This window comes from Microcaecilia unicolor, chromosome 6 (genome assembly GCF_901765095.1).
Source record: "Microcaecilia unicolor chromosome 6, aMicUni1.1, whole genome shotgun sequence".
NCBI classification, from domain to species: domain Eukaryota; kingdom Metazoa; phylum Chordata; class Amphibia; order Gymnophiona; family Siphonopidae; genus Microcaecilia; species Microcaecilia unicolor.
Genome location: NC_044036.1, coordinates 330424750 through 330449253, shown reverse-complemented (window position 1 = coordinate 330449253; position 24504 = coordinate 330424750). Strand labels below are relative to the sequence as shown.

The 24504-nt window shown below is 45.9% G+C and overlaps 1 protein-coding gene across 1 annotated transcript in view; it reads left to right on the top strand.

Moving 5' to 3' along the window:
* Positions 1-783: 783 nt before the first annotated feature.
* The window catches only part of CACNG4 (calcium voltage-gated channel auxiliary subunit gamma 4), a 76823-nt gene continuing 53102 nt past the window's right edge, over positions 784-24504 (top strand). The window contains exon 1 of the mRNA XM_030206890.1: positions 784-1006. Coding sequence (XP_030062750.1) covers positions 784-1006 — 223 coding nt within the window. The remainder of the gene's footprint in view (positions 1007-24504) is intronic.

Sequence of the window (24504 nt, the reverse complement as noted above, 5' to 3'; positions counted from 1 at the left end):
AAATTACAAAAAAAAAAAAATAAACATTCTTTTTGTCTCTGTATATCCATGCTTCTCTCCCTCTCTCTCTCACCTTGTTCAGATCCAAAAGCAGGGAAGAGACTGATGGGTCTAATATGTTAATAGATCTAATCATACGTTTTATTAAATTGTGAGGGATTAACTGATATAAGGCAGAGAAACGTATTTAAAACACACACTCACGCACAAGGCAATTCACAACTAAAGTGAATTCAGTTTATATCCGGGCAGTGAAGTTTAAATACCGGACGCTGAATTTGATTTGGGGGGGGGGGGGTAATTGGCTGGAACTTGTGTTCTAATTCTACTTCTTGGAGGTGGGTCAGACTCTGACTGTAAAGTCTTTTCCCCTTGGTCCTTACAGAATCAGTCTCCGCCCAGTTCTTTGCATATTTCTTTTGCTCCACCCCAGAAAGGGAAAGCTGCCATCTGAACCCTTCCCGGTTCCTAAGGCTGGAGTTTAGGGCTAGGAGAAAGTAGATTAACCCGGGAGAGCTGCACATCACTTCAGAGAGAGCGCGGGCTTTAGGGCTGATCATGCTTCAGGGGAGCAGCAGTTTGCAGACGGAGCTCTCAGCACTTTCCTAGAGGGTGCAGGCAAAGCCCTGGTTACTTTTTCCCACCCATGCTGCTTCGTTGGTTTCTTTTGTCTGAGCCGTGTGCATGGACAGGAGATTAGCCAGGGGCGAGCAGCCTGGTCTGAGGCTCCGGAGCGGCTCCGCTTTCACCGGACGGGCTGTGGGGGCGAGACTATGATGCACGATGGGGTGGTGTGATCGCGGGGTCCAGATGCTGCTGACCACAGCGGGCGCCTTTGCTGCCTTCAGCCTGATGACCATCGCGATTGGCACCGACTACTGGCTCTATTCCAGGGCTCACATCTGTAACGGCACCAACGTGACTCTGGATGAAACGCAGACTCAGCCCAAGAAGACCAAAGGGGATCTTACTCACTCCGGACTTTGGAGGATATGTTGCCTCGAAGGTATTATGCTCTTTCTTTTGGTCTTGTTTTAACTTATGCAAATAGGAGAGCAGCTTCCTGAGTTATTTTGTGGCAAGAAAAAAAAAAACAAACAAACCCCAGCAGAGTGAAAAGTAAAATTTAAAACCCGTTTCTTGGGTGCAGTATATATTCGGAGAACCGACAGGGGCATCAGGTTGTTGCAGTAATCAAATAATTGAAGTCTGGGTAGCAGTCGGGTCCCAAAAGGATTCTTCTTTCAGGCTGTAGCTGATGCTGTTGCTTGGCAACAAGTTATCTGTACGATTGCTATGGGAACCTTGTCATTGACAGTACAATGAGTTTAGCCAGGTTAGTCCTGGGGAAGGGGGGGGGGGGGGCGGGTGTAACTCGCCTCGTACGTCTGTGGTTAATTCTCAGTTGAACTCTCAAATGACAATAGAGGCAGGGTGGCGAGTGGGGAAACTGGCAGAGTCCTATGTCTGGATATTGGAGGGGGGGGGTAGAAAACCCCTCCCAGTAATTTTACACAATCTCAGGATATTGGGGGGGGGGAGGGATGGGCGGAGTTCAGGGCTGCTGTAGGAATGAAGTTAAGGGGGGGGACATGATAATGTTACAAAGCCCAGACTCCCCGTGCCAAGGGACAGAAAGCATGGATTAAATAAAAGCGTCTGGCAAATTCGGCTTTTTGACACTTGTTAGTACGGGATGGGGAAGGGGGGATATTTATACTAGGGCTGTACCGAATATCCGTATTCAATTCGATTCGGCCCCGAATATATTATTCGGCCGAATAGTGATTTAAATTCGAATAAGAATAATCCGTTGGAATATGAAATAAACTCTCGATCTCTGATTTCAGGTTGCTGCTTTTATTATTTATGTGAAAGCTCAATGCCCACGATTGGTGTTTGGCTGAGTAGTAAAATATGTTATTCTGGACAGCTCTAATTTGTAGTGGGGGGGTTAGATATTGCAAAGTCTGAGTGAAATGACAGGAAGAGCATTAATTTATTTGTTACATTTATACCCCACATTTCCCCACCTATTTGCAGGCTCAATGTGGCTTACAAAGTACCGTAAAGGCGTTTGCCATTTCGGTTGACAACAGATACAAGATTGTGTTGTGGTCAAATGAGATAGAGGTGAATCAAGCATCATGGGGTCGAGGGGAAAGAGGATAGTAAATTGTCCAGTACGATCTTTGATTATGTTGTGTTGCAGGGTGTGGGGATTTATGTTGGATCGGTGGGATAAGCTTTTCTGAAGAGGTGGGTTTTTAATGACTTCCTGAAATATAGGTGGTCATGTATTGTTTTCACAGCATACGGGAGTCCATTCCATAGTTGTGCGCTTATGTAGGAGAAGCCGGATGCGTAAGTTGTTTTGTATTTTAGCCCTTTGCAGTTTGGGTAATGTAGGTTTAGGTATGATCGTGCTGATCTGAGTCTGTTTCTGTTTGGCAGATCTATGAGGTCTGTCATGTATCCTGGGACTACGCCGTACATGATTTTGTGGACCAATGTGCATATTTTGAAGATGACCCGTTCTTTGATTGGGAGCCAGTGCAGCTTTTCTCGAAGGGGTTTAGCGCTTTCGAATCGTGTTTTACCATATATCAGTCTGGCTGCTGTGTTTTGGGCGGTCTGGATACATTACTACTACTACTACTTGACATTTCTAAAGCGCTACTAGGGTTACGCAGCGCTGTACAGTTTAATATAGAAGGACAGTCCCTGCTCAAAGAGCTTACATTAAGGATACATTAAGGTTCTAAGGTGCATTAATTATCCACAGTCAATTATTTAAGATACAGATAAAAGCTTAGGACACAAATTTATTTTTTTTAAGAAATGGCCATGCGGCAAGTGAAGCATTGAGCTGGCAATAAGGGCTCCTTTGCTAACTTGGCAGTAACCGGGCAGCTTGCGCCACGGCCCGATTACTGCCGGGTACATACCAGCACTACAAAAATAAAACGCGCTGGGGGGTGAGAACTACCGCCGGGCTGCTGCGGTAGCCCAGCGGAACTTTCGTTTTAGTGAGCGGTAACGCCGCTTAGTAAAAGACCCCCTCAATGCATCCATGACTAGTTTTTGAAAGCTTTCCTGAGTCAACCCTTCATCCCGTCAATACAAAGTGAGCAGGTTAATGTCTGATATGGTTGCAGCCTCAGTCACAAACGAACCTCGGTGGTGTGTGTTCTTTGTGCTGTGAATGCAGCTATACTGTTTAAGATAAAGGTAGACAGACATTAGTTCTGTCTCAGCGAGGCATTTGGAATTAAGCCTTTAAAATAAATGAAACGCTCTAGGCTTTTCCTCTGATTTATTTCAGGTCACTACATTATATAGACTGCCAGGCATCAAACCACTGCTGTCACTGAACTGGTTGAGAAAGGGCACTGGAGAGAGAAATATTTAAAAATAGGATTAGTGTAGTTCAAACAATAAGGTACTTCTAAATCATTAAACCTCTGGAAAAAAAATATGACAGTTTTGGTCAATGAGGGGTGGTGACTTGTTTCCTTAGCCCATAACTTGTAAGTTATGGGCTAAAACGAATCAGAGAAAAGTTTTCTTCACTCAACGTGCAATTAAACTCTGTAATTCATTGCCAGAGAATGTGGTAAAGGCGGTTAGCTTAGCGGACTTTAAAAAAGGTTTGGACAGCTTCCTAAAGGAAAAGTCCATAGACCGTTATTAAATGGACTTGGGGAAAATCCACTATTTCTGGGATAAGCAGTATAAAATGTTTTGTACATTTTGGGGATCTTGCCGGGTATTTGTGACCTGGATTGGCCACTGTTGGAAACAGGATGCTGGGCTCAATGGACCTTTGGTCTTTCCCGGCATGGCAATACTTAAGTTTGGTGGAGGGAAATAATTTTGGACTGTAGCTGGAATTATGGGATAGGCTCTCAGAATAATAATATAGTTTTGAGAAAAAAATTTCTAAAGAAAAGTAGCTATAAATACTGGTCCAGAGACCGGTGACACCTTATAGACAACAGATTGATTGAAGTGGATGTTTGACCTCAAAAGCTGGTGCATCCATAATTTTACTGTCTATAAAAAAAACCAGCAGAAGCCTCTGTGATTTTCTCTATAAACAGAATTGACAAGTTTTTAAAATGTATTAGTTTTTCAGGTACACTTTGCAAAGTTTAGAGGTGAGACAGCCCTGATTGATCTTAGGCAAAGTCCAGTATGTGCTGTAACTCACAGACTGAAGAGTTCAATTAGGTGATGAAAAAATCTCCAAATTAGATAAAAAAGGACAAGTAAACCATGAAAACAAAACCTGAAGGTATTAAAGTAAAAGATGATCTAATACATCTTTTTATAGTCTGGAAAAAAATGTCCTACTTGTGATGCAGCTCTACCTTCAGACCCATAAGACACTGACCAGCTAATGAAGAGACTTGGGTTCTGCAAGTCCATCATTTATCTCACTGGTTCTCAGACCTGTCCTGGGGGACCACTGGCAAATCGTTTCCCTAATGAAAATGCATGAGAGAGATTTGCATATAATGGAGGTGACAGGCATGCAAATCTCTCTTATGCATATTCATTAGGGATATTCTGGAAACCCAACTGGCTGGTGGTCCCCCAGGACACGTTTGAGAACTACTGAACTATATTAGATTTAACAAATAAATGAGGCAGATGTGTGTGTGTGGAGGGGGGTGGGATAATAAGGATGCGATGCCTTAACCCTTACCCACATTTCAGTGTAGTCCTGGTCAAGTTTGATCAGGTCTGTTTCAAACCACCAAAACCAAGAGGATCACAGGAGGATGAAGACAAGAAGGGTGGAGTTCACCGCCTGGGCTCTACTATGCATCCTTCTCTCCCCTCCCCCAGGTTTGAGGAGTATGTGAGCAAATTAATAGTAGCATATATTGTCCCAGAGTGAGGGTGAATCATGGAAGCTATACAGTCAGCCAGAGAGCTGCCGATGGCAATCCTTTCCTGATGCACCATTTCCCCCAGCAATAGTTCTATCTTTCACACAAAGTCTAGAAAGCGAGTGAGGTCCCAAGAATGGAGAAGTCAAGAAAGAGGATACAGAAGACGATGGGGAGTGTATAGAGCAAGCATGGCATTACTGATACTCTTGGGGCTCTGTGAGACATGGGTCCTGCATTATTGCTAAGTGGAAAGAGTTCAGGCCATAAAGTAGCAGAGACATAGATCTTGAGCTTGTGTTCAATTCTAGTCGCTGCATCTCAAAAAAGATATAGTGGGATTAGAAAAGGTACAGAGAAAGGCGATGAAAATGATAAAGGGGTTGGGACGACTTCCCTATGACGAAAGGCTGAAACATCTAGGGCTCTTCAGCTTGGAGAAAAGATGCCTGAGGGGAGATATGATAGAGGTCTATAAAATAATGAGTGGAGTGGAACGAGTAGACGTGAATCGTTTGTTTACTCTTTCCAAAAATACTAGGACTAGGGGGCATGTGATGAAGCTACAAAGTAGTAAATTTAATACGAATCGGAGAAATGTTTTCTTCACTCAGCGTGTAATTAAACTCTGCAATTCGTTGCCAGAGAACATGGTAAAGGTGGTTAGCTTAGCAGGGTTTTAAAAAGGTCTGGACGGCTTCCTAAAGGAAAAGTCCATAGACCATTATTAAACTGACTTGGGGAAAATCCACTGCTATTTCTGGGATAAGCAGCACAAAATGTATTGAACTTTTTCAAGATCTTGCCAGGTATTTGTGACCTGGATTGGTCACTGTTGGGCTTGATGGACCTTTGATCTGTCCCAGTGTGACAATATTCAAGAAGGCATACCATAACGATGTATCCTAAATACTAGACAACTAGACTTTATATGAAATAGACAAAACCGAACTCTTTATACTTGACTAAAAAAACCTTGCTGCTATTAATAAAAGTTACGCAATACGCACTGTCACTTTATCTCTCATGTCGGAAATGAACTTTCTATAGCTGACCATCTAACTTATGTTATCATTTTCTCTTTCGCTCAGGAATTTCTATGCAGTTCCACTTTGTTTTCTACTTTACCATGTATGCGCCTTAATGCAATACCATTTGTAATTCTGTACCTGGAAATGGCGATCGCCATTACGGCATAATGTAAGCCACATTGAGCCTGCAAATTGGTGGGAAAATGTGGGATACAAATGCTACAAATAAATAAATAAATAAATATTTATGTACTTATGAACTGTCTTAGTGACATGTGAAGGGACTGTTTATACATATCTGGGTCCTGTGAGGCTGCTTTGGATACAACCAACTCATGAAGCAACACAGCCTGCTACAGCAGGCTGGAATAACTTAAATGGGATCTGTTTACATATACCATAGCAGGAATGAACTTTTATCTTAAGCCAGGGTAACATGGGCACAACTTTCACGCTCTCATATTTTCTCTTGTGCCAATCTTGGCATTGTACCAAAGATGTCTTCCTTCTGGAATTTAGAAAGTGTAATATACATTGCCAACAACAAAAAGAGAATGAATCCACCAAAACCAGACTATCACTCTAAACCAATGTGGATCTACCATGCACCATAAATATATCACTTAATAGAGAGGAAAACGGCCTCGGAAGTCTGCGGGTGCTGTATGCTTACTTCTGAGGCCTTTTTCCTCTCTTTTACACTAAATTGAAGTGATAGATTTATGGTGTATGGTAGATCCACATTGGTCTAGATATATACTACTAATACTACTACTACTTGTCACTTCTATAGTGCTACAAGGCATACGCAGCGCTGTACATCATACACGAAAAGACAGTCCCTGCTCAAAGAGCTCACAATCTAAATAGGACAGACAAACAGACCGAATATCTAAGAGGTAAGGGAATTAAAGAGGTGGGGATAAAAGGGTACAGGGCAAGTGAGTATTGCCCTATCAATTCCCCACTGTTATATTCCATTGTTCTATTCCCAAATGATATCCTGACTCTACTTTGTCTTCCCATAACTCTTCACAATGTAACCGATAATCGTACTGCAGCAAATTGTATTTCCATCATTCACAGTGTATTGTAAGCCACACTGAGCCCGCAGATAGGTGGGAAAATGTGGGATACAAATGCAAATAAATAAATAAATAAATAGTGGTTAGGAGTCAAAAGCAGCGTCAAAGCGGTGGGCTTTTAGCCTGGATTTGAAAACGGCCAAAGACGGGGCTAGACGTACAAGCTCGGGAAGTCTATTCCAGGCATGAGGTGCAGCGAGATAAAAGGAATCAAGTCTGAAATTAGCAGTAGAGGAGAAGGGGACAGACAAGAGAAATTTATCCACAGGACGGAGTACCCGAGGGGGGGCGTAAGGAGAGACAACAGTGGAGAGGTACTGGGGAGCGGCAGAGTGAATGCACTTGTAGGTCAGTAAGAGAAGTTTGAATTGAATGCGGAAACGGATAGGGATAGGGATAGGGATAGGGAGCCAGTGAAGTGACTTGAGGAGAGGGCTAATGGAGTTGATAAGAGTGTGGATGAGGGTTCTGGTAGAGTGCTCAGAGAGGAAGGGAAGGATTTTGCTGATGTTAAAGAGAAAGAAACGACAGGTTTTGGCAATCTGCTGAATGTGAGCAGAGAAGGAGAGAGAGGAGTCAAAGATGACCCCAAGGTTACGAGCTGATGAGACAGGGAGAACGAGAGTGCCATCCACAGAGTTAGAGAAAGAGGGGAGAGGAGAGGTAGGTTTAGGGGGAAAGATGAGAAGCTCGGTTTTGGCCATGTTACGTTTCACATGACGTACAGGCTCGGGAAGTCTATTCCAGGCATGAGGTGCAGCGAGATAAAAGGAATGGAGTCTGGAATTAGCAGTAGAGGAGAAGGGGACAGACAAGAGAGATTTATCCACAGGACGGAGTACCCGAGGGGGGGCGTAAGGAGAGACAACAGTGGAGAGGTACTGGGGAGCGGCAGAGTGAATGCACTTGTAGGTCAGTAAGAGAAGTTTGAATTGAATGCGGAAACGGATAGGGAGCCAGTGAAGTGACTTGAGGAGAGGGCTAATGGAGGTGATAAGAGTGTGGATGAGGGTTCTGGTAGAGTGCTCAGAGAGGAAGGGAAGGATTTTGCTGATGTTATAGAGAAAGAAACGACAGGTTTTGGCAATCTGCTGAATGTGAGCAGAGAAGGAGAGAGAGGAGTCAAAGATGACCCCAAGGTTACGAGCTGATGAGACAGGGAGAATGAGAGTGCCATCCACAGAGTTAGAGAAAGAGGGGAGAGGAGAGGTAGGTTTAGGGGGAAAGATGAGAAGCTCGGTTTTGGCCATGTTAAGTTTCACATGACGTACAGGCTCGGGAAGTCTATTCCAGGCATGAGGTGCAGCGAGATAAAAGGAATGGAGTCTGGAATTAGCAGTAGAGGAGAAGGGGACAGACAAGAGAGATTTATCCACAGGACGGAGTACCCGAGGGGGGGCGTAAGGAGAGACAACAGTGGAGAGGTACTGGGGAGCGGCAGAGTGAATGCACTTATAGGTCAGCAAGAGAAGTTTGAATTGAATGCGGAAACGGATAGGGCGCCAGTGAAGTGACTTGAGGAGAGGGCTAATGTGAGCATAGCGACTCCGGCGGAAAATGAGTCGCGCAGCAGAGTTTTGGACTGATTGAAGAGGAGAGAGATCCAGGTGAGCTTTTAAGTTCCCTCCTCCTCCCCCCCCCCCCCCCATCAGTCTGGGGCACCTATGTGAGCTGGGGCTTTTTCTATATGTTTCTATTACATTTTCTTGGTTTCCAAATGCATCACTTGGTACTTGGTGATCTTCTGTCACTCTACTTAGAAGTATGGGTACCTTCAGCAATACCATTCCTGTGTTTTTCATATATTCATGTTTTTCTAGCATCAGTTGGTATGGGAATGTCCCATGTGTGCCTAGTCAGGCAATGCAAGCCCTCCACGCTGGGCACCAGGTAAACAAAATGCACATTACGCAGCACAGTTGGTTGAACCATGCTCCCAAGTGTCAAGTTGATGATACAGTTGTTGGAAATCTGCAAATTGTGAATCATGGGTTGTTAAAGGATCTGTTTATACCTTATTGGTAGCGGAGGAGTAGCCTAGTAGTTGGTGCAGAGGACTTTGATCCTGGGGAACTGGGTTTGATTCACACTGCAACTCCACTTAACCCTCCATTGCCCCATGTACAAATAAGTACCAGTATATACTATGTAAATTGCTTTGAATGTAGTTGTATAAAGCCCAGAAAGGTGCTATATGAAGTTCCATTTCCCTTTCCCTATTTGAGATGCTACATGGCATGCTACTAATGGAGGAGTAGCCTAGTGGTTAGTGCAGTGGACTTTGATCCTGGGGAACTGGGTTTGATTCCCACTGCAGTTCCTTGTGACTCTGGGCAAAGTCACTTAACCCTCCATTGGCCCAGGTACAAAATAAGTACCTGAATATATGTAAACTGCTTTGAATGTAGTTGCAAAAACCTCAGAAAGGTGGTATGTCAAGTCCCAGTTCCCTTTCCCTATTTGAGATTCTACATGGAATGTTGCTGATATTTGAGATTCTGTTGCTACTATTTGAGATTCTACATGGAATGTTGCTACTATTGGAGATTCTACATGGAATGTTGCTAGTGGAGGATGAGTTTCTACATGGAATGTTGCTACTATTGGAGATTCTGTTGCTACTATTTGAGATTCTACATGGAATGTTGCTATTCCACTAGCAACATTCCATGTAGAAGCCTGCCCTTGCAGATCAGCAACGCGACCGCGCAGGCTTCTGTTTCTGTGAGTCTGACGTCCTGCACTTACATGCAGGACGTCAGACTCTCAGAAACAGAAGCCTGCGCAGTCCCATTGCTGATCTGCAAGGGCAGGCTTCTACATGGAATGTTGCTAGTGGAAGAGTAGCCTAGTGTTTAGTGCAGTGGACTTTGATCCTGGGGAACTGAGTTCAGTTCCCACTGCAGCTCCTTGTGACTCTGGGCAAGTCACTTAACCCTCCATTGCCCCTGGTACAAAATAAGTACCTGAATATATGTAAACCGCTTTGAATGTAGTTGCAAAAACCTCAGAAAGGTGGCATGTCAAGTCCCAGTTCCCTTTCCCTATTTGAGATTTTACATGGAATGTTGCTACTATTGGAGATTCTACATGGAATGTTGCTAGTGGAGGATGAGTTTCTACATGGAATGTTGCTGCTATTTGAGATTCTGTTGCTACTATTTGAGATTCTACATGGAATGTTGCTAGTGGAGGATGAGTTTCTAGATGGAATGTTGCTACTATTGGAGATTCTACATGGAATGTTGCTATTCCACTAGCAACATTCCATGTAGAAGCCTGCCCTTGCAGATCAGCAACGTGGCCGCGCAGGCTTCTGTTTCTGTGAGTCTGACGTCCTGCGCAGTCGCATTGCTGATCTGCAAGGGCAGGCTTCTACATGGAATGTTGCTAGTGGAGGAGTAGCCTAGTGGTTAGTGCAGTGGACTTTGATCCTGGTGGACCTGGATTCAATTCCCTTGTGACTCTGGGCAAGTCTTTTAATCCTCCATTCCCCAGGTACAAATAAGTACCTGTATATAATATGTAAACCACAGAAAGGCGGTACATGTTAATGCCTTTTCTTTTATAAGCAAAAGATGCTCACAGTAAATACAACTGTGCTTGAGAATTAATGTATGATTTTTTTTATTTAACTCAAGCTAATAGCTAGACAAAGTAATTAACAAATTCAGGGCTCCTTTTACAAAAGCCGCACTTGCGATTCTCATGCAACAAATGTGAAAGAAGCCCTTTCAATTCCTATGGGTTTCATTGCGTTTGCTGTGCTGATTAAGTTTTGATTAAAGAAATATGTAGAAACTTACATATCTGTGTATTTCAGTTCGATGTTACGCTTAATGTTTCCACACAGAGTCAATACCAGGGGCGTATCTGAAGTTCAGCGGTAGGGGGGGGGGGCAGGGGCTAGACCGAGGGGGCACATTATAGCCCCCCCCCCCCGGCCGCCGCCACCGCCGACCTTCCCCACCACCGTCAATCCTCCCCCACCGTCGCCGTCACCTACCCCCGCCGAGGTCTGCTTCCTCCTGCCTGCCGGTGCCTTTTACTTCAGCTGGCGGGGGACCCCAACCCCCGCCAGCCCAGCCGAGGTCTTAAGTTTTCTTCCTCATGCTGTGCTGTTAAAAGCTACATCCCTTCCCTTCCAGTTTCGGACGGAGTCTGACGTCGCAGCACGTTGTTTGTACGTGCAGGACGTCAACATGCTGCGACGTCAGACTCCGTCCGAAACTGGAAGGGAAGGGATGCAAGCAGCTTTTAACAGCACAGCACGAGGAAGAAAACTTAAACAAGACCTCGGCTGGGTTGGCGGGGGTTGGGGTCCACCACCAGCTGAAGTAAAAGGCACTGGCAGGCAGGAGGAAGCGGACCTCGGCGGGAGTAGGTGACGGCGGGGGAGGGTTGACGGCGGTAGGGGGGGGGTCCAGGGTGAAATCTGCGGGGGCCCAGGCCCCTGTGGCCCCACGCAGATACGCCCCTGGTCAATACCACATATTTATTCTAGCTTACCCCCTGTTCGCTCGGATGGACTTAAGACTGTGCTATCTGTGATCAGGCTAAAAAAAAAAAGTCCAATTTAAAATCAGAATTGCACTGTAGCATCATTTCTGATGTTAGCTCAATCTGAATAGGAATTTTTCACCTTCTTCCAGGAAGAAATCCTTGCTTCCCCCCCCCCCCCCCCCCACTTTGGTGACATATCTTTCCAGTCCCTCTGAGGGGCTGGAGTCCACTGTTTTTCACATATTCCGTCTCACTCAGTCTCCCAGTCCCCTCCTCTCACTGCCCCTAATTTCCAGGAAATCCCATGTTATATAGGGTTTGTCTCTATTTACTTACTTATTTCTTCATGTGTACCCCACATTTTCCAACCAAATTGTCGGTTCCATGAGGCTTACAGTTTAATTCAGTTAGACATGTTATATTGCTTTTTGGAGCAGATGCAAGTCGTGTTCAGTTTCCATTATTGATTGAGCATTGTAGTGTGTTGGTTAGTGTTCAGGTTGACTATCCTGCTTATTTTCGAAGGAGATGGCCAGCCATCTTCCGACACAAATCGGAAGATGGCTGGCCATCTCCTAAAACCAGCCAAATTGGTATAACGGAAAGCCAATTTTGGCCGGCTCCAACTGCTTTCCATCGCAGGGCCGGCCAAAGTTAAAGGGGGCGTTTCGGCACGGTACGGAAGGCGGGATGGGGGCGTGGTTACGAGATGGCCGGCTTCAGCCAAAAATGGAAAAAAGAAGGCTGACTCTGACGAGCACTTGGCCGGCTTCACTTGGTCCATTTATTTTTAGGACCAAGCCTCAAAAAAGTGCCCCAACTGACCAGATGACCACCGGAGGGAATCGGGGATCACCTCCCCTTACTCCCCCAGTGGTCACCAACCCCCTCCCACCACCAAAAAAATAAAAAATCATTTTTTTGCCAGCCTCTATGCCAGCCTCAAATGTCATACCCAGCTCCATGACAGCAGTATGCAGGTCCCTGGAGCAGTTTTTAGTGGGTGCAGTGCACTTCAGGCAGGTGGACCCAGGCCCACCCCCCTACCTGTTACACTTGTGGTGATAAATGGGAGCCCTCCAACCCCCCCCCCCAAAAAAAAAAAACCCACTGTACCCACATGTAGGTGCCCCCCTTCATCCCTAAGGGCTATGGTAGTGGTATACAGTTGTGGGGAGTGAGTTTTGGGGGGGAGGGATTTGGGGACCTCAGCACACAAGCTAAGGGAGGTATGCACCTGGGAGCAATTTTTGAAGTCCACTGCAGTGCCCCCTAGGGTGCCCGGTTGGTGTCCTGGCATGTGAGGGGGACCAGTGCACTACAAATGCTGGCTCCTCCCATGACCAAATGGCTTGCATTTGGCTGGGTTTGAGATGGCTGCCATTAGTTTCCATTATCGCTGAAAACCAATGCCGGCCATCTCTAAAGCCAGCCCAAATGTTGAGATTTGGCCGGCTCCGACCGTATTATCGAAGTGAAAGATGGCCGGCCATCTTGTTTCGATAATACGGTCAGGGCGCCACTTTATGGGGCCAGCCATATAGATGGCCAGCCCCATTCGATTATGCCCCTCCATGTGGGCTCATTGAAGAAAACATTTCTAAAGAAGTGAGCTCTCAGGTGTTTTTGGAAAGTTATGTAGTCATATCGTGCATTTTAGGACTTTCGGTATTGTGTTCCAAGTCTTGGGTCAAATGTATATGAAGCTGGTTGATTATGAAGATTTGTATTTTAGGCCTTTGCAGCTGGGAAAGTGTAGGGTGAGGTATGTTCTAGCACCCTTGAGAGCGTTACGTGTAGGTAGTTCTATTAGGTTTGTCATATATTCTGGTGCTCGTGTTGTCATGTCCTTTACTGTACCCAGGTCACCTAGTCCATTGCAATTCTTCTGTCCCACCTAGAGTAAACAATTAAGCTCCACGTTGCACTGCATTGCGTTATGGTACACCAGCTTGGATCAATAATACTGACAGCTTAATCCTCATAAAAATACAGTTCAGGCCTAGTCTAGATAGCTAGGAAGCAAAGTCTAATTTAATCTAACTTCCCTATAGGTTACAGATGCAAAACCACCCCAAAACTAACCATAACATAGTAACATAACATAGTAACATAGTAGATGACGGCAGAAAAAGACCTGCACGGTCCATCCAGTCTGCCCAACAAGATAAACTCATATGTGCTAGTTTTTTGTATATACCTTACCTTGATTTGTACCTGTCTTTTTCAGGCACAGACCATATAAGTCTGCCTAGTACTATCCCCGCCTCCCAACCACCAGCCCTGGCATTGTGTTAAAAAATATAATGGAAAATGAGGCAGTCGACAAAATTGCAGCTGCATTGGAATCCAAGGGTATTTTGGAGGGGGGGGGGGGGGGAATCAGAAACCCAGGTTGAATATCATCTTCAGATAGTGCAGAAAGCCAAAAGGGTACTTCCAGCTGTAGCGAAGGATGCAGCTTACAAAAGAAAAGGCTGTTGATTTTTTTCTGAAGCTGTTTGGATTTATGAAAACTTTTTAAAAGCTAACGCGGTCTGTTCTTTTCACGGCAACGCACTTGGAATTTCAACTCCAGCGCACCTGTTTCAATCAGCAGGACTTAGCAATGTCAAGCTCCATTGTTAACATGCTGTGGTCTATGGATCACCCTACTTGACAGGGTCAGGTAGCACACATTTCTTGAGCCTAAAATAAGCCCCCCCCCCCCCCCCCGCGGACTCTCCTTTCATGAAGTTTATATATTGATTGGTATAGTAACTCCATGCGTGTTCTCCATAATGTAGAATAGCTGCATTTTTTGCACCAGAAATGTTAAGAATGAACTCAATTGCACCCTTTCATGTACACTTAAAAAATAATTAATTGCACAAGATCATGCAATTATCATGGATTTGAAATGTGTTATTTTGAGCCCAAGCTAACGTAGGTACATTTAAGAAAACTAAAGGGCTAAACCCAGTCTACTGTGTGGAAAACTGGATTCAGAACCAAGGTGGGGTTCCTTCCTTCCCTTGGCTGTTGCAGAAGCAGAGTTGACAGCATCCTATGAGTAGCAGGGCTAGCGTTAGGGGGTAGCCAACGGGGCAATTGCCCTGGACCCTCATAACCTAGGGGGTCCCAAACCTGCCTCAAGCTATAGGAGGCATAGGCTGAAGGTCAGCTTATGGGCTCCCTCCCCGGTTTGTGCCCTGGGACCCTGCATGTCTAACTGTAGCCCTGTTGAGTGGGAAGGTACAGTCATTCCACAAAGGCAACACATAGTGGACATCTTTAGGGGCCATCACTAACCGAGATTGGGTGGCAGAGCCGGTGGTGGGAGGCGGGGCTAGTGCTGGGCAAGACTTCTACGGTCTGTGCCCTGAAAATCGCAGATACAAATCAAGGTAAGGTATACACAAAAAGTAGCACATATGAGTTTATCTTGTTGGGCAGACTGGATGGACCGTGCAGGTCTTTTTCTGCCGTCATCTACTATGTTACTCACGTTACTATGTTACTACTACAGGTTTATCAGATGACCACAGCAGATAATCCCAACTCTCAGCTGTTTATTAAATGAGAAGTACCTGCACCTAAGCTAGTTTTGCAGTCATTCAGAATTTTGTTATAAATGACCTAAGTAGGTATAACACTTCCAGCTCCTCCTCTACCCCACCCCCACCCCAACCCTGTTGGCTATTGGTAATTAAGAATGCTTTTTTAGTTGAGTCAAGTGAAGGAGTTGCATGAATCCAAATTCAGAAGTATTCCCAAAGTCTCCAGCAGACAAAAACAAAGTGAATTCAAATTGTAAAGTACAAAGGAGAATTCTCTTCAAGGGGAAGGGAAGGGATGGGATTTGGGATTTAGCTCAAGGAGAGTTACATTCAGGTACAACCTGAAGCAATGGACAGTTGAGTGACTGGCCCAACATCTGAAGGAGCCGCAGTGGTGTTTGAACTGGGCTCCCCTGGTTCTCAGCCCACTGCTCTAACTATCAGGCTAATTCTCCATTCCAATTCATTTTAAATACGCCGAAATGGAACTTAGGTGAAGCTGTGCATTTAAGAACTGTCCCAATGCGGATAAGGAGTCAAGGATGTAAAATGATACTACTACTGGTTTTATACCCAGCATTGTACACAAGCACATAAGGCAGTCCCTCCTTGACAGAATTTGATATATATTCAAGAAAGAAACACAGGACAAATAAAAGATTAGGCAATTTCATTTATTACATCATTAAGGGGCCCTGTTACTAAGCCGCTTAAGCGTCTACTTGCACCCAACATGCGCCAAAATGGAGTGACCGCCCGAATACCACGTGACTCTTGCTGTAATTTCATTTTTGGCGCACGTCCGATACGCGCGTCTGAAAAATATAATTATTTATTTTCGGGCGCGAGTAATGGATGCGCGCCAAGTGGCACGGTGCACCTAGGTCATTACCGCCCGGTTACCGCGTGAGTCTTTACCGCCAGGTCAATGGCTGGTGGTAAGGTCTCAGACCCAAAACGGACGCGCGGCAATTTTCACGTTGCCACACGTCCGTTTTCAGCAAACATTTTGAAAAGGCCTTTTTTTATAGGCGCGCTTAAAAAAATGGATCGGCGCGTGCGCCGAACCCGCGCCCGCACTACTGCAAGCCATTTTTCAGCACGCCTTTGTAAAAGGACCCCTATTACTGTTTATATCTTATAGATCCTTAAGGGGGGAGATATTCAGCTGTCCCGGCCACCACAAAAGAAAAACAGATGACTAGGGTTTATCTGCTTATTTCGATGCCCAATATTCATCTGTTTTATCCATTGAGATAGGACCACTAGGTTGACCTACAATATAGATAAGGTTATCCCGATAGTAGCTGAATGTCACTGCCACTGGAATTCCTCCAACAAAATATCAGGATAATTTTACAGAGCCACAGCATCAGATTTCCTATTTATTTTTCCTTTACGGCCAGTGCGTTTTTTCTAGCAAAAAAGGTGCCGGTACTCAAATGCTAGGCCACTCTTCAGGGGTGGGTTGATCACTGAGAGGGACTCATCCCACAATAGCCAGGCCCCCTGCAACCAGTCACAGAATCTGTGACAAAGCAGAATTGGTGTGCAGAGCATAAGCTCTTTCATTAAAACGTGGAGTCCAAGGGTCAATTTTAGCAGACAATGGAAAAGGTGCCGGTACTCAGTACCCCCAAGTACCCCCTCAAAAAAAGCACTGTTTACGGCTATCATCTGTTATCAGTTGTTATAAATCTTGCCAAGGCTACTTCAACCAGTATCCAAGAAGCTCCAAACGCTTCATATTCTGTACTCGGCCTCTTCGTGGTCTGGATTTAGATGCCTTACTCTGGATCTGTTTGCAGTTAGTAAATATGTATCATAAGATAAGATTCTCTAAATTCACTTCACACATGTAGCAATGCTGAGGCATTTATTGTTTTATTAAATACTAGTAAACAAAGGCCCGTTTCTGAGCGCAATGAAACGGGCGCTAGCAAGGGTTTCATGGCTGCATGGCTCGTCGCGGTTTTACCTGGTTCGTGGCATGCACCGCTGCTGTTTCCGTTGTAGCTCTGTGTGGGTGGCGGTTTTCGTGGCCCGCCCTCGACGTCATCGCGTTTTGACGCGAGGGCGGAGCAGAGCTACAGTGTGGAAAACCGGAGTTTGTGGCCTGAGTAGATCGTTGGAGGTGAGAATCTGCTCCGCCCTCAACGTCATAACGTTTGACGCGAGAGCGGGGCCCAGAGACTGTGATTTTCGTGGCTTCAGAGCTTCGAACATACGAACCTTGGCTTCAGTGACGTCAGCAGTCAATAGAACGTTGAGGGTGAGCTTTATATATATAGATATTAGATTACAGTAGCCCAGAGAGAAATTAAATATTCTCGCTCAACTCTTGTGGTGGTCGAGAACAGTCAATGTCAGAATTGGTCAAGCAATACCCTGGACTTCAGTAACATATCAAAACCCTCTATGGTATGTCCACCCCCCCCCCCCCCCCCCCCCCCAGTCAACAGGGAATGTGACATTTCCCATATACTAGCTGTAAGTCAGTGAAAATTCACTGGAGAATATTTGGCCCTGGTCCAGCCCAACCTTTGCAGTCCTCCTTTACCTCTCCAAGTCACTCCCAGTACTCTGTCAATTCTCCCCTCCCATTTGTGCACCTTGTTTCCTGGCCTCCCAATACCCCATCCCACTTCCCTGTGTTTTTTGGGGGCCAGATGCACTAAACTTAACGAGCCATTAATGAGCCAATAACGAGCAAGTAGTAAACCCTGGCATGCACTAAAGACGTCTCCAAGCCATTTTCCAAGGACAGCAACAGATGAGCAAATTGAGTAGAAACCCTATTGTAATGAGATGCACTAACCTTTTCCGATTGCCTTAACGCTGGAAAATCTAACGAGAGGTCTGTACCTGTCGTTGGGGCTGCGCGGGATTGAAAAACGTCTATAAATTTTACAAAAAAAATCGGGGAAAAAAGTGCTCGTCAGGGACGTCCTTTATGGACGTGCTTCACTCAGCTGAGAGACCTGGAAGTCTCTCACAGCGCATTTAGCTCAACCCCCCCCCCCCCCCCCCCACCTGCAAACAAAAAAAAAAGCGCTCCACTTCAAAAAAGATGTCCTTTTTGGCTATCATTCCCCCCCCCCCCCCCCCGCAATAATAAAAACATCCTTTTTGGACGTGCTTCACTCAGCTGAGAGACCTGGAAGTCTCTGAGCCAATCACAATGCGTTTAGCTCGGCTTTTTCGATGGGCGTCCTCAACTGCACTCTCCTTAGGATTGGAGCCTTCTTGCAGCACACTGTGGAGGAGGTGAGCGGCACGGCGTCTTCCTTTAGGGCGGCACAGGGAGGCATATTTGGCATGCGCAGAGCAGCCAGCATAACGCTTGGCTGCTCTGCACATACTCGACCGGCCAACTGACCGACTGTTTAGCGATGGAATAGAGAATGCAAGTGAGCTACAACGAGCAGCTCATTTGCATTCCCTTTCCTTGAGGAATCGGTAAGCAACGGGCATTAACGATTGTTTTAGTGCATCTTGGTCCAAGGTATTTTATGTATGTGTTACAGCACCCCTAGTGGCCACAAACTAAACAGCATGAACAAGCAGCCAAGGGTGTATTTTATGCTGTGAGTTTAAATATATTTTGCACTAACAAAACGGGGACATCCTGTACTTTATAATTTACGGTATGGTTCAGATACTGGCAGTCATTGTTATAAAAAGCGTACTGTTGAATGTTCCTCGGTGTAAATAGCTTTGGATTCCTTTTCAGGGAAAGAAAAGTGCTATAGAATTCAAAATAGGAATAGAAATGGTTTTATAACATTACCATTTTGTTCTTTCCAAGAAACAACAAGGCAGATGATCTGCAAAATCCAACGTGGAGACAAATGGAGCAGATCAGTCAGTAGTGCAAATCAATCTTTATTCTAGGGAAAAAAAACACCAATAAAACATCACAGGTCGTGTTTTGCCCAAAGGGGCTGCGTCAGGGGCTTGATGCGTATACTTGACAATCAAGTGTCCTTGGCAATACGTCTGGTAAAATGAACATAAACTGGTCTGTAATGGTTGTTCTCTGTAGACAGACAATCTTACAGGAGGAGTGGCCTAGTGGTTAGGGAGGGTGGTGGACTTTGGTCCTGGGGAACTGAGTTGGATTCCCACTTCAGGCACAGGCAGCTCCTTGTGACTCTGAGCAAGTCACTTAACCCTCCATTGCCCCATGTAAGCTGCATTGAGCCTGCCATGAGGGGGAAAGCGCGGGGTACAAATGTAACAAAAATAAAATAGATACTATTGGAGATTCTACATGGAATGTTGCTACTATTGGAGATTCTACATGGAATGTTGCTATTCCACTAGCAACGTTCCATGTAGAAGGCTGCGCAGGCTTCTGTTTCTGTGAGTCTGACGTCCTGCACGTACGTGCAGGACGTCAGACTCACAGCAGCAGAAGCCTGCGCGGCCACATTGGTGATCTGCAAGGGCTGACTTCTCCATTGAATGTTGCTAGTGGAATAGCAACATTCCATGTAGAATCTCAAGTAGTCGCAACAGTGGAGGAGTGGCCTAGTAGTTAGGGTGGTGGACTTTGGTCCTGGGGAACTGAGTTCAATTCCCACTTCAGGCACAGGCAGCTCCTTGTGACTCTGGGCAAGTCACTTAACAAGGCCTTGTTTTGTGGATTGCTTAAACAAAGAAAAGAAGCAACAAAGAAGGAGTAAGATAAGATCTATGCAGCCTTAACCCTTGTCCCTGAGGAAAGCTATTGAAACCCTGCGGTGTCGGGCAGTTCCAGGGGAAGGCAACTGATAAATGTTTCAGCAAGGCAAGACAGTTCTGCCTGGGAGGCAAGAACTTAAAAGATAAGTGCACAGTTTTCACCTAGTATATACTATTTTAAAAGTAACAAGTGATTTTATAGCACTGTGGTGATTGGGACGCATAAAAAAAACGAGCATAATTTGCTCTCCCAAAAAATTGTTAGAGTTACCTAATGAAAGAAGTGCTATGCCACTTTTTAGCAGCATTCATTGACTGCAGTTATAGTGGTTCATATCTGAGGGTACTCTATACACATAAATTATATATCTGCTATATTATACTGGTGTGAACTGTTTCTAGCACTTTCTTGAAGTTGGTGGCTAAGAGTCCTGGTTTGTGTACACAGGCTATTCCACTAGCAACATTCCATGTAGAAGGTTGCGCAGGCTTCTGTTTCTGTGAGTCTGACATCCTGCACGTACGTGCAGGACGTCAGACTCACAGAAGCAGAAGCCTGCGCGTCCACATTGGTGATCTGCAAGGGCCAACTTCTACATGGAATGTTGCTAGTGGAATAGCAACATTCCATGTAGAACCTCAAGTGGAGGAGTGGCCTAGTGGTTAGGGTGTGGACTTTGGTCCTGGGGAACTGAGGAACTGAGTTTGATTCCCACTTCAGGCACAGGCAGCTCCTTGTGACTTTGGGCAAGTCACTTAACCCTCCATTGCCCCATGTAAGCCGCACTGAGCCTGCCATGAGTGGGAAAGCGCGTGCTACAAATGTAACAAAAAAAAAAAAAAAGCTTCCAAGCCCCAAGCTGAACCAGGCTTTAGAATAAACTAAAACGTCATGTCACTATATCACTCATAAGGAGAAGTGGTCTTTGTTATTGTCCTACTTTAGAGACTTTTCTTTTCTTACTCTCCACTCTTTCTCTCTTCTATCCTTTTCATGATTCTTGCAATTTGTATGCTGTTATGATGTTACACTGCATTGTCCTCTGTTATTCTATTTTAAATTAATAAAAATACCAAGACAAAAGCAAAAAAAAAAGAATAAACTGACAAATACAGAAGAGACAGTAGGCTACTTCTTCTACTAACCTATAAATGTACTCACTCTGCTGCTCCCCAGTATCTCTCCACACTTGTCCTTCCCTACACCCCTTCCCGTGCACTGCGCTCCATGGATAAATCCTTCTTATCTGTTCCCTTCTCCACTACTGCCAACTCCAGACTTTGCGCCTTCTGTCTCGCTGCACCCTACGCCTGGAATAAACTTCCTGAGCCCCTACGTCTTGCCCCATCCTTGGCCACCTTTAAATCTAGACTGAAAGCCCACCTCTTTAACATTGCTTTTGACTCGTAACCACTCGCCTCCACCTACCCTCCTCTCTTCCTTCCCGTCCACATTAATTGATTTGATTTGCTTACTTTATTTTTTTTTTTTGTCTATTAGATTGTAAGCTCTTTGAGCAGGGACTGTCTTTCTTCTATGTTTGTGCAGGATGTCAGACTCACAGAAACAGAACAAAGCCTTGCACGGAAGAAGAGGACCTCAGCTGGCGGGGGTTGGGGTCCACCACCAGCAAAAGTAGGCGACAGCGGCAGTGGTGGGGGAGGGTTGGCAGCGGGAGGGGGGTCGAGAGGGTAGTCAGCAGGGGGGGTCAAAGTTGTTGTTGGTGGCAGCGGCGGGGGGTGTCGGCAATGGCAGGGGGGGTGTCGGCAGTGGCGGGGGATGGGGGTGGGGTCGGCGGCACCGGGAGGGGGCTAAAATGTGCCCCCTCACCTCGGGCTCTGGACCCCCCTCCCGCCGAAGTCTGGCTACGCCCCTGGTTCAAGCAGAGAGATTATACGGACTACTCAGCATTTTAGCGATCAGCATCCTAATATTCCTTTTAAGTCAAGTTTTATCATCACAAAACACAAGACCTAATGGATCCCTGAGGCAGGTCTTTGTGCCAAAACACGGCCGTGTCGGGTCAGTTTTGCATCTATTAGAATTAAAGACTTTCACATTTTCATAGCCTCCTTAGACTTGCCTCACTTTTTTGTTTTGCTGTTCACGTTGGCATGAGGGACATTTCTTCCTTCTCTCTTTTTCATGTAGCAATACTCCAACATGCTTTATTGCCAGCGTTCTCCAAGCGAGTTACACGAACAAGCCAAAATAAATCTAATCACCAAAAGTGTTAGCATCCTATCTAATGATCAAACGTAGCAAAGTCCATCGACTAAAACAAAGCATAACTAAAATGCTATTATCATAAAAATAGCAGCTAATAGATGAAAATCAAAATAAAACATTTGAATAGTAATGTGTAAGTCAGGAATACGTTTTTATTAGGTGCATCAGCGCTCCTTTTCTTCGCACAGGTGTGCGTGCATTCAGTTGTGCAGAAAGATAGACAGGATTAGTGGCGTAGCTAGGTGGGGCCACGGGGGCCTGGGCCCCCCAAATTTACTCTGGGCCCCTGGTTGGCTGGCAGGGGTCCCCAACCCCTGCCAACTGAAGACTTCATCCAGCGCTGGTCCGTGGTGCCGCCGAAGCATTGCCTTCCCTGCTTCCTCTCGTTCCCTCACGTCAGACATGCTCCTTTTAGTGAAACTGAGCATGCTCAGTTTAACTAAAAGAGTGTGCCAGATGTGAGAGGAAGAGAGAGCAGGGCAGGCAATGCGGTGGCGCCAGAGACCAGTGCTGGGCAAAGTCTTTAGCTGGCGGAGGTTGGGGACCCCTGCCAGCCAACCAGGGGCCCAGAGTAAATTTGGGGAGGGGCCCAGGCCCCTGTGGCCCCACCTAGCTACGCCACTAATCCTGTCTCTAATCCTGTCCCTGCCAGCCAAGGTATTTGCGGTGGCAGTGCTTCAGCTGGCGGGGGTTGGAGACCCCCACCAGCCAAGATATTACAGCGGCAGCAGCGGGCAGCAGAGGGGGGCGGCGAGGCAGTGGAGGTGGCAGAGGGGGTGCGGCGGCAACCAAAATGTGCCCCCCCCCCACCTTGGGCTCTGGCCCCCTCCCACCTCGAGATCTGACTACGCCCCAGGGACACGGCAGATGTAAATGAGCAGCATCATGTTTCCTGTACATTTCTCTCTCTGTGTAAGCAGTAAATCACCGACAGTTATACTCACGGCAGAATCCGATTACACAGACGTAAACTCATCTCATATCTGATACAAAGGCCAGTTAAAGCACAACCTGAGATACCTCCAGATAAATTATAGTTAAGTGTTGCCTTTCTAAATAGCCTGCTTTCTGTGGACTTTGCCTAAACATTGATGTTACTGTACCAAAGGAGGCATTTTTGTTCCCTAATTAGCATTTCAGGGTGAGCCGTACCCACCAACCACATTACAGCAGCCAATATAATTAATGTACATTAGCGAAATCAAGACTTTTCAGGGATAGTGCAGCCATACAGAAATATTGCCCAGTGGAAAAAGATAATGAGCAGAACAGTAGCAAAACATTGGCTTTTAACCATCAAAGCTCATCTATGTAGTTATCAGGCACTGTGCCTTTCTCAGACAGCAGGGATGAAACTGTCCTTTGGGTCTAAGTTAATGCAAAATACTACATAACACCTTATTCTCTGTGCTAAATTAAAGAATATATCCCGCTTTGATTTGATCTGCCTAGAAAATAATTTTAACTTCAGGTTGGAGCCCTTCCCCAGTTCCAAACCACAGACCTCCTCTTTGACTTCTGTTCAGATGCCTGAAAGAGCTCCTTCAGCAACTCAGAGCGCAAATGGCTGAACGTTTTCTCTGGCCCCCGGCAGCAATGTCCAATAATTCTGTGGGTTTCCATTTCCCAAAGGCAGCATCTACGGTATGCAGGGTTCCTGTGGGCCAGTGTGGTAACTAAAAACCATGTCAAAATTATGACTTGAAATAGGTTTCTGCCTGAAGGCGTCATGTCGACAAGAAATCACATTTAGTAGACGCCATCTCTAAGATATTAAGTGCTGAGTTTCACCTCCTGAAATAAGCTTGTTGCAAACTGTATTCAATAGTAAATACGACCAATAAGAAAGTCACAGATATGGACCTAATGGGGACTAAAATAATATCAGTCAATATTCAGCCTGCGGTGGTTACCATTTTTTTAAATGCTGGCTGCAACGAACTGTCTGTCCCTGTTTCCCTCAATGCCAGACACCCAATTTTGGGCAGCCTTAAGCCTCAAATGTGTGGGCACAGGAACCCCGCCCTGTGCCTGGCATCTCCCCCCTCCCCAGGCGATCCAGCATCGCTTAACTTCATTCCCCCAACTCCCCCCCCCCCCCCCCCCCCCCCCCCCCCCCCCCCCCGTATGTTTTAAATCCTTCAGTGCTGGGTGAGAAGCAACTCATACCGCCTGCTTGGGCTGGCTCTGAGCCTTCCCTCGGATGCACAGTTGCATCCGAGGGAAGGCTCAGGACCAAGGCTAACAGCTGCTATGAGTCACTGCTCACTGCCAGCCCAGCACTGAAGGATTTAAAAGGTACTGTAACTGGTGGAGTTGGGGGAGTGAAGTTAAAAGACACCAGATTGCCAGGCATCTTCAGCTGGTGGGGCTTGGGGATCCCTGCCAGCCCCAAACCAGCTGGGCTGCTGCTGGGTGGGCCTGTGCCCACCCAGGCCCACCCACGGCTACACCACTGCTCAACTTTATACAGATAGTTACTCGGTTAGTGGACTGAATGTTGCCTGTAAACTCCCAGAACCTCCCAGACTC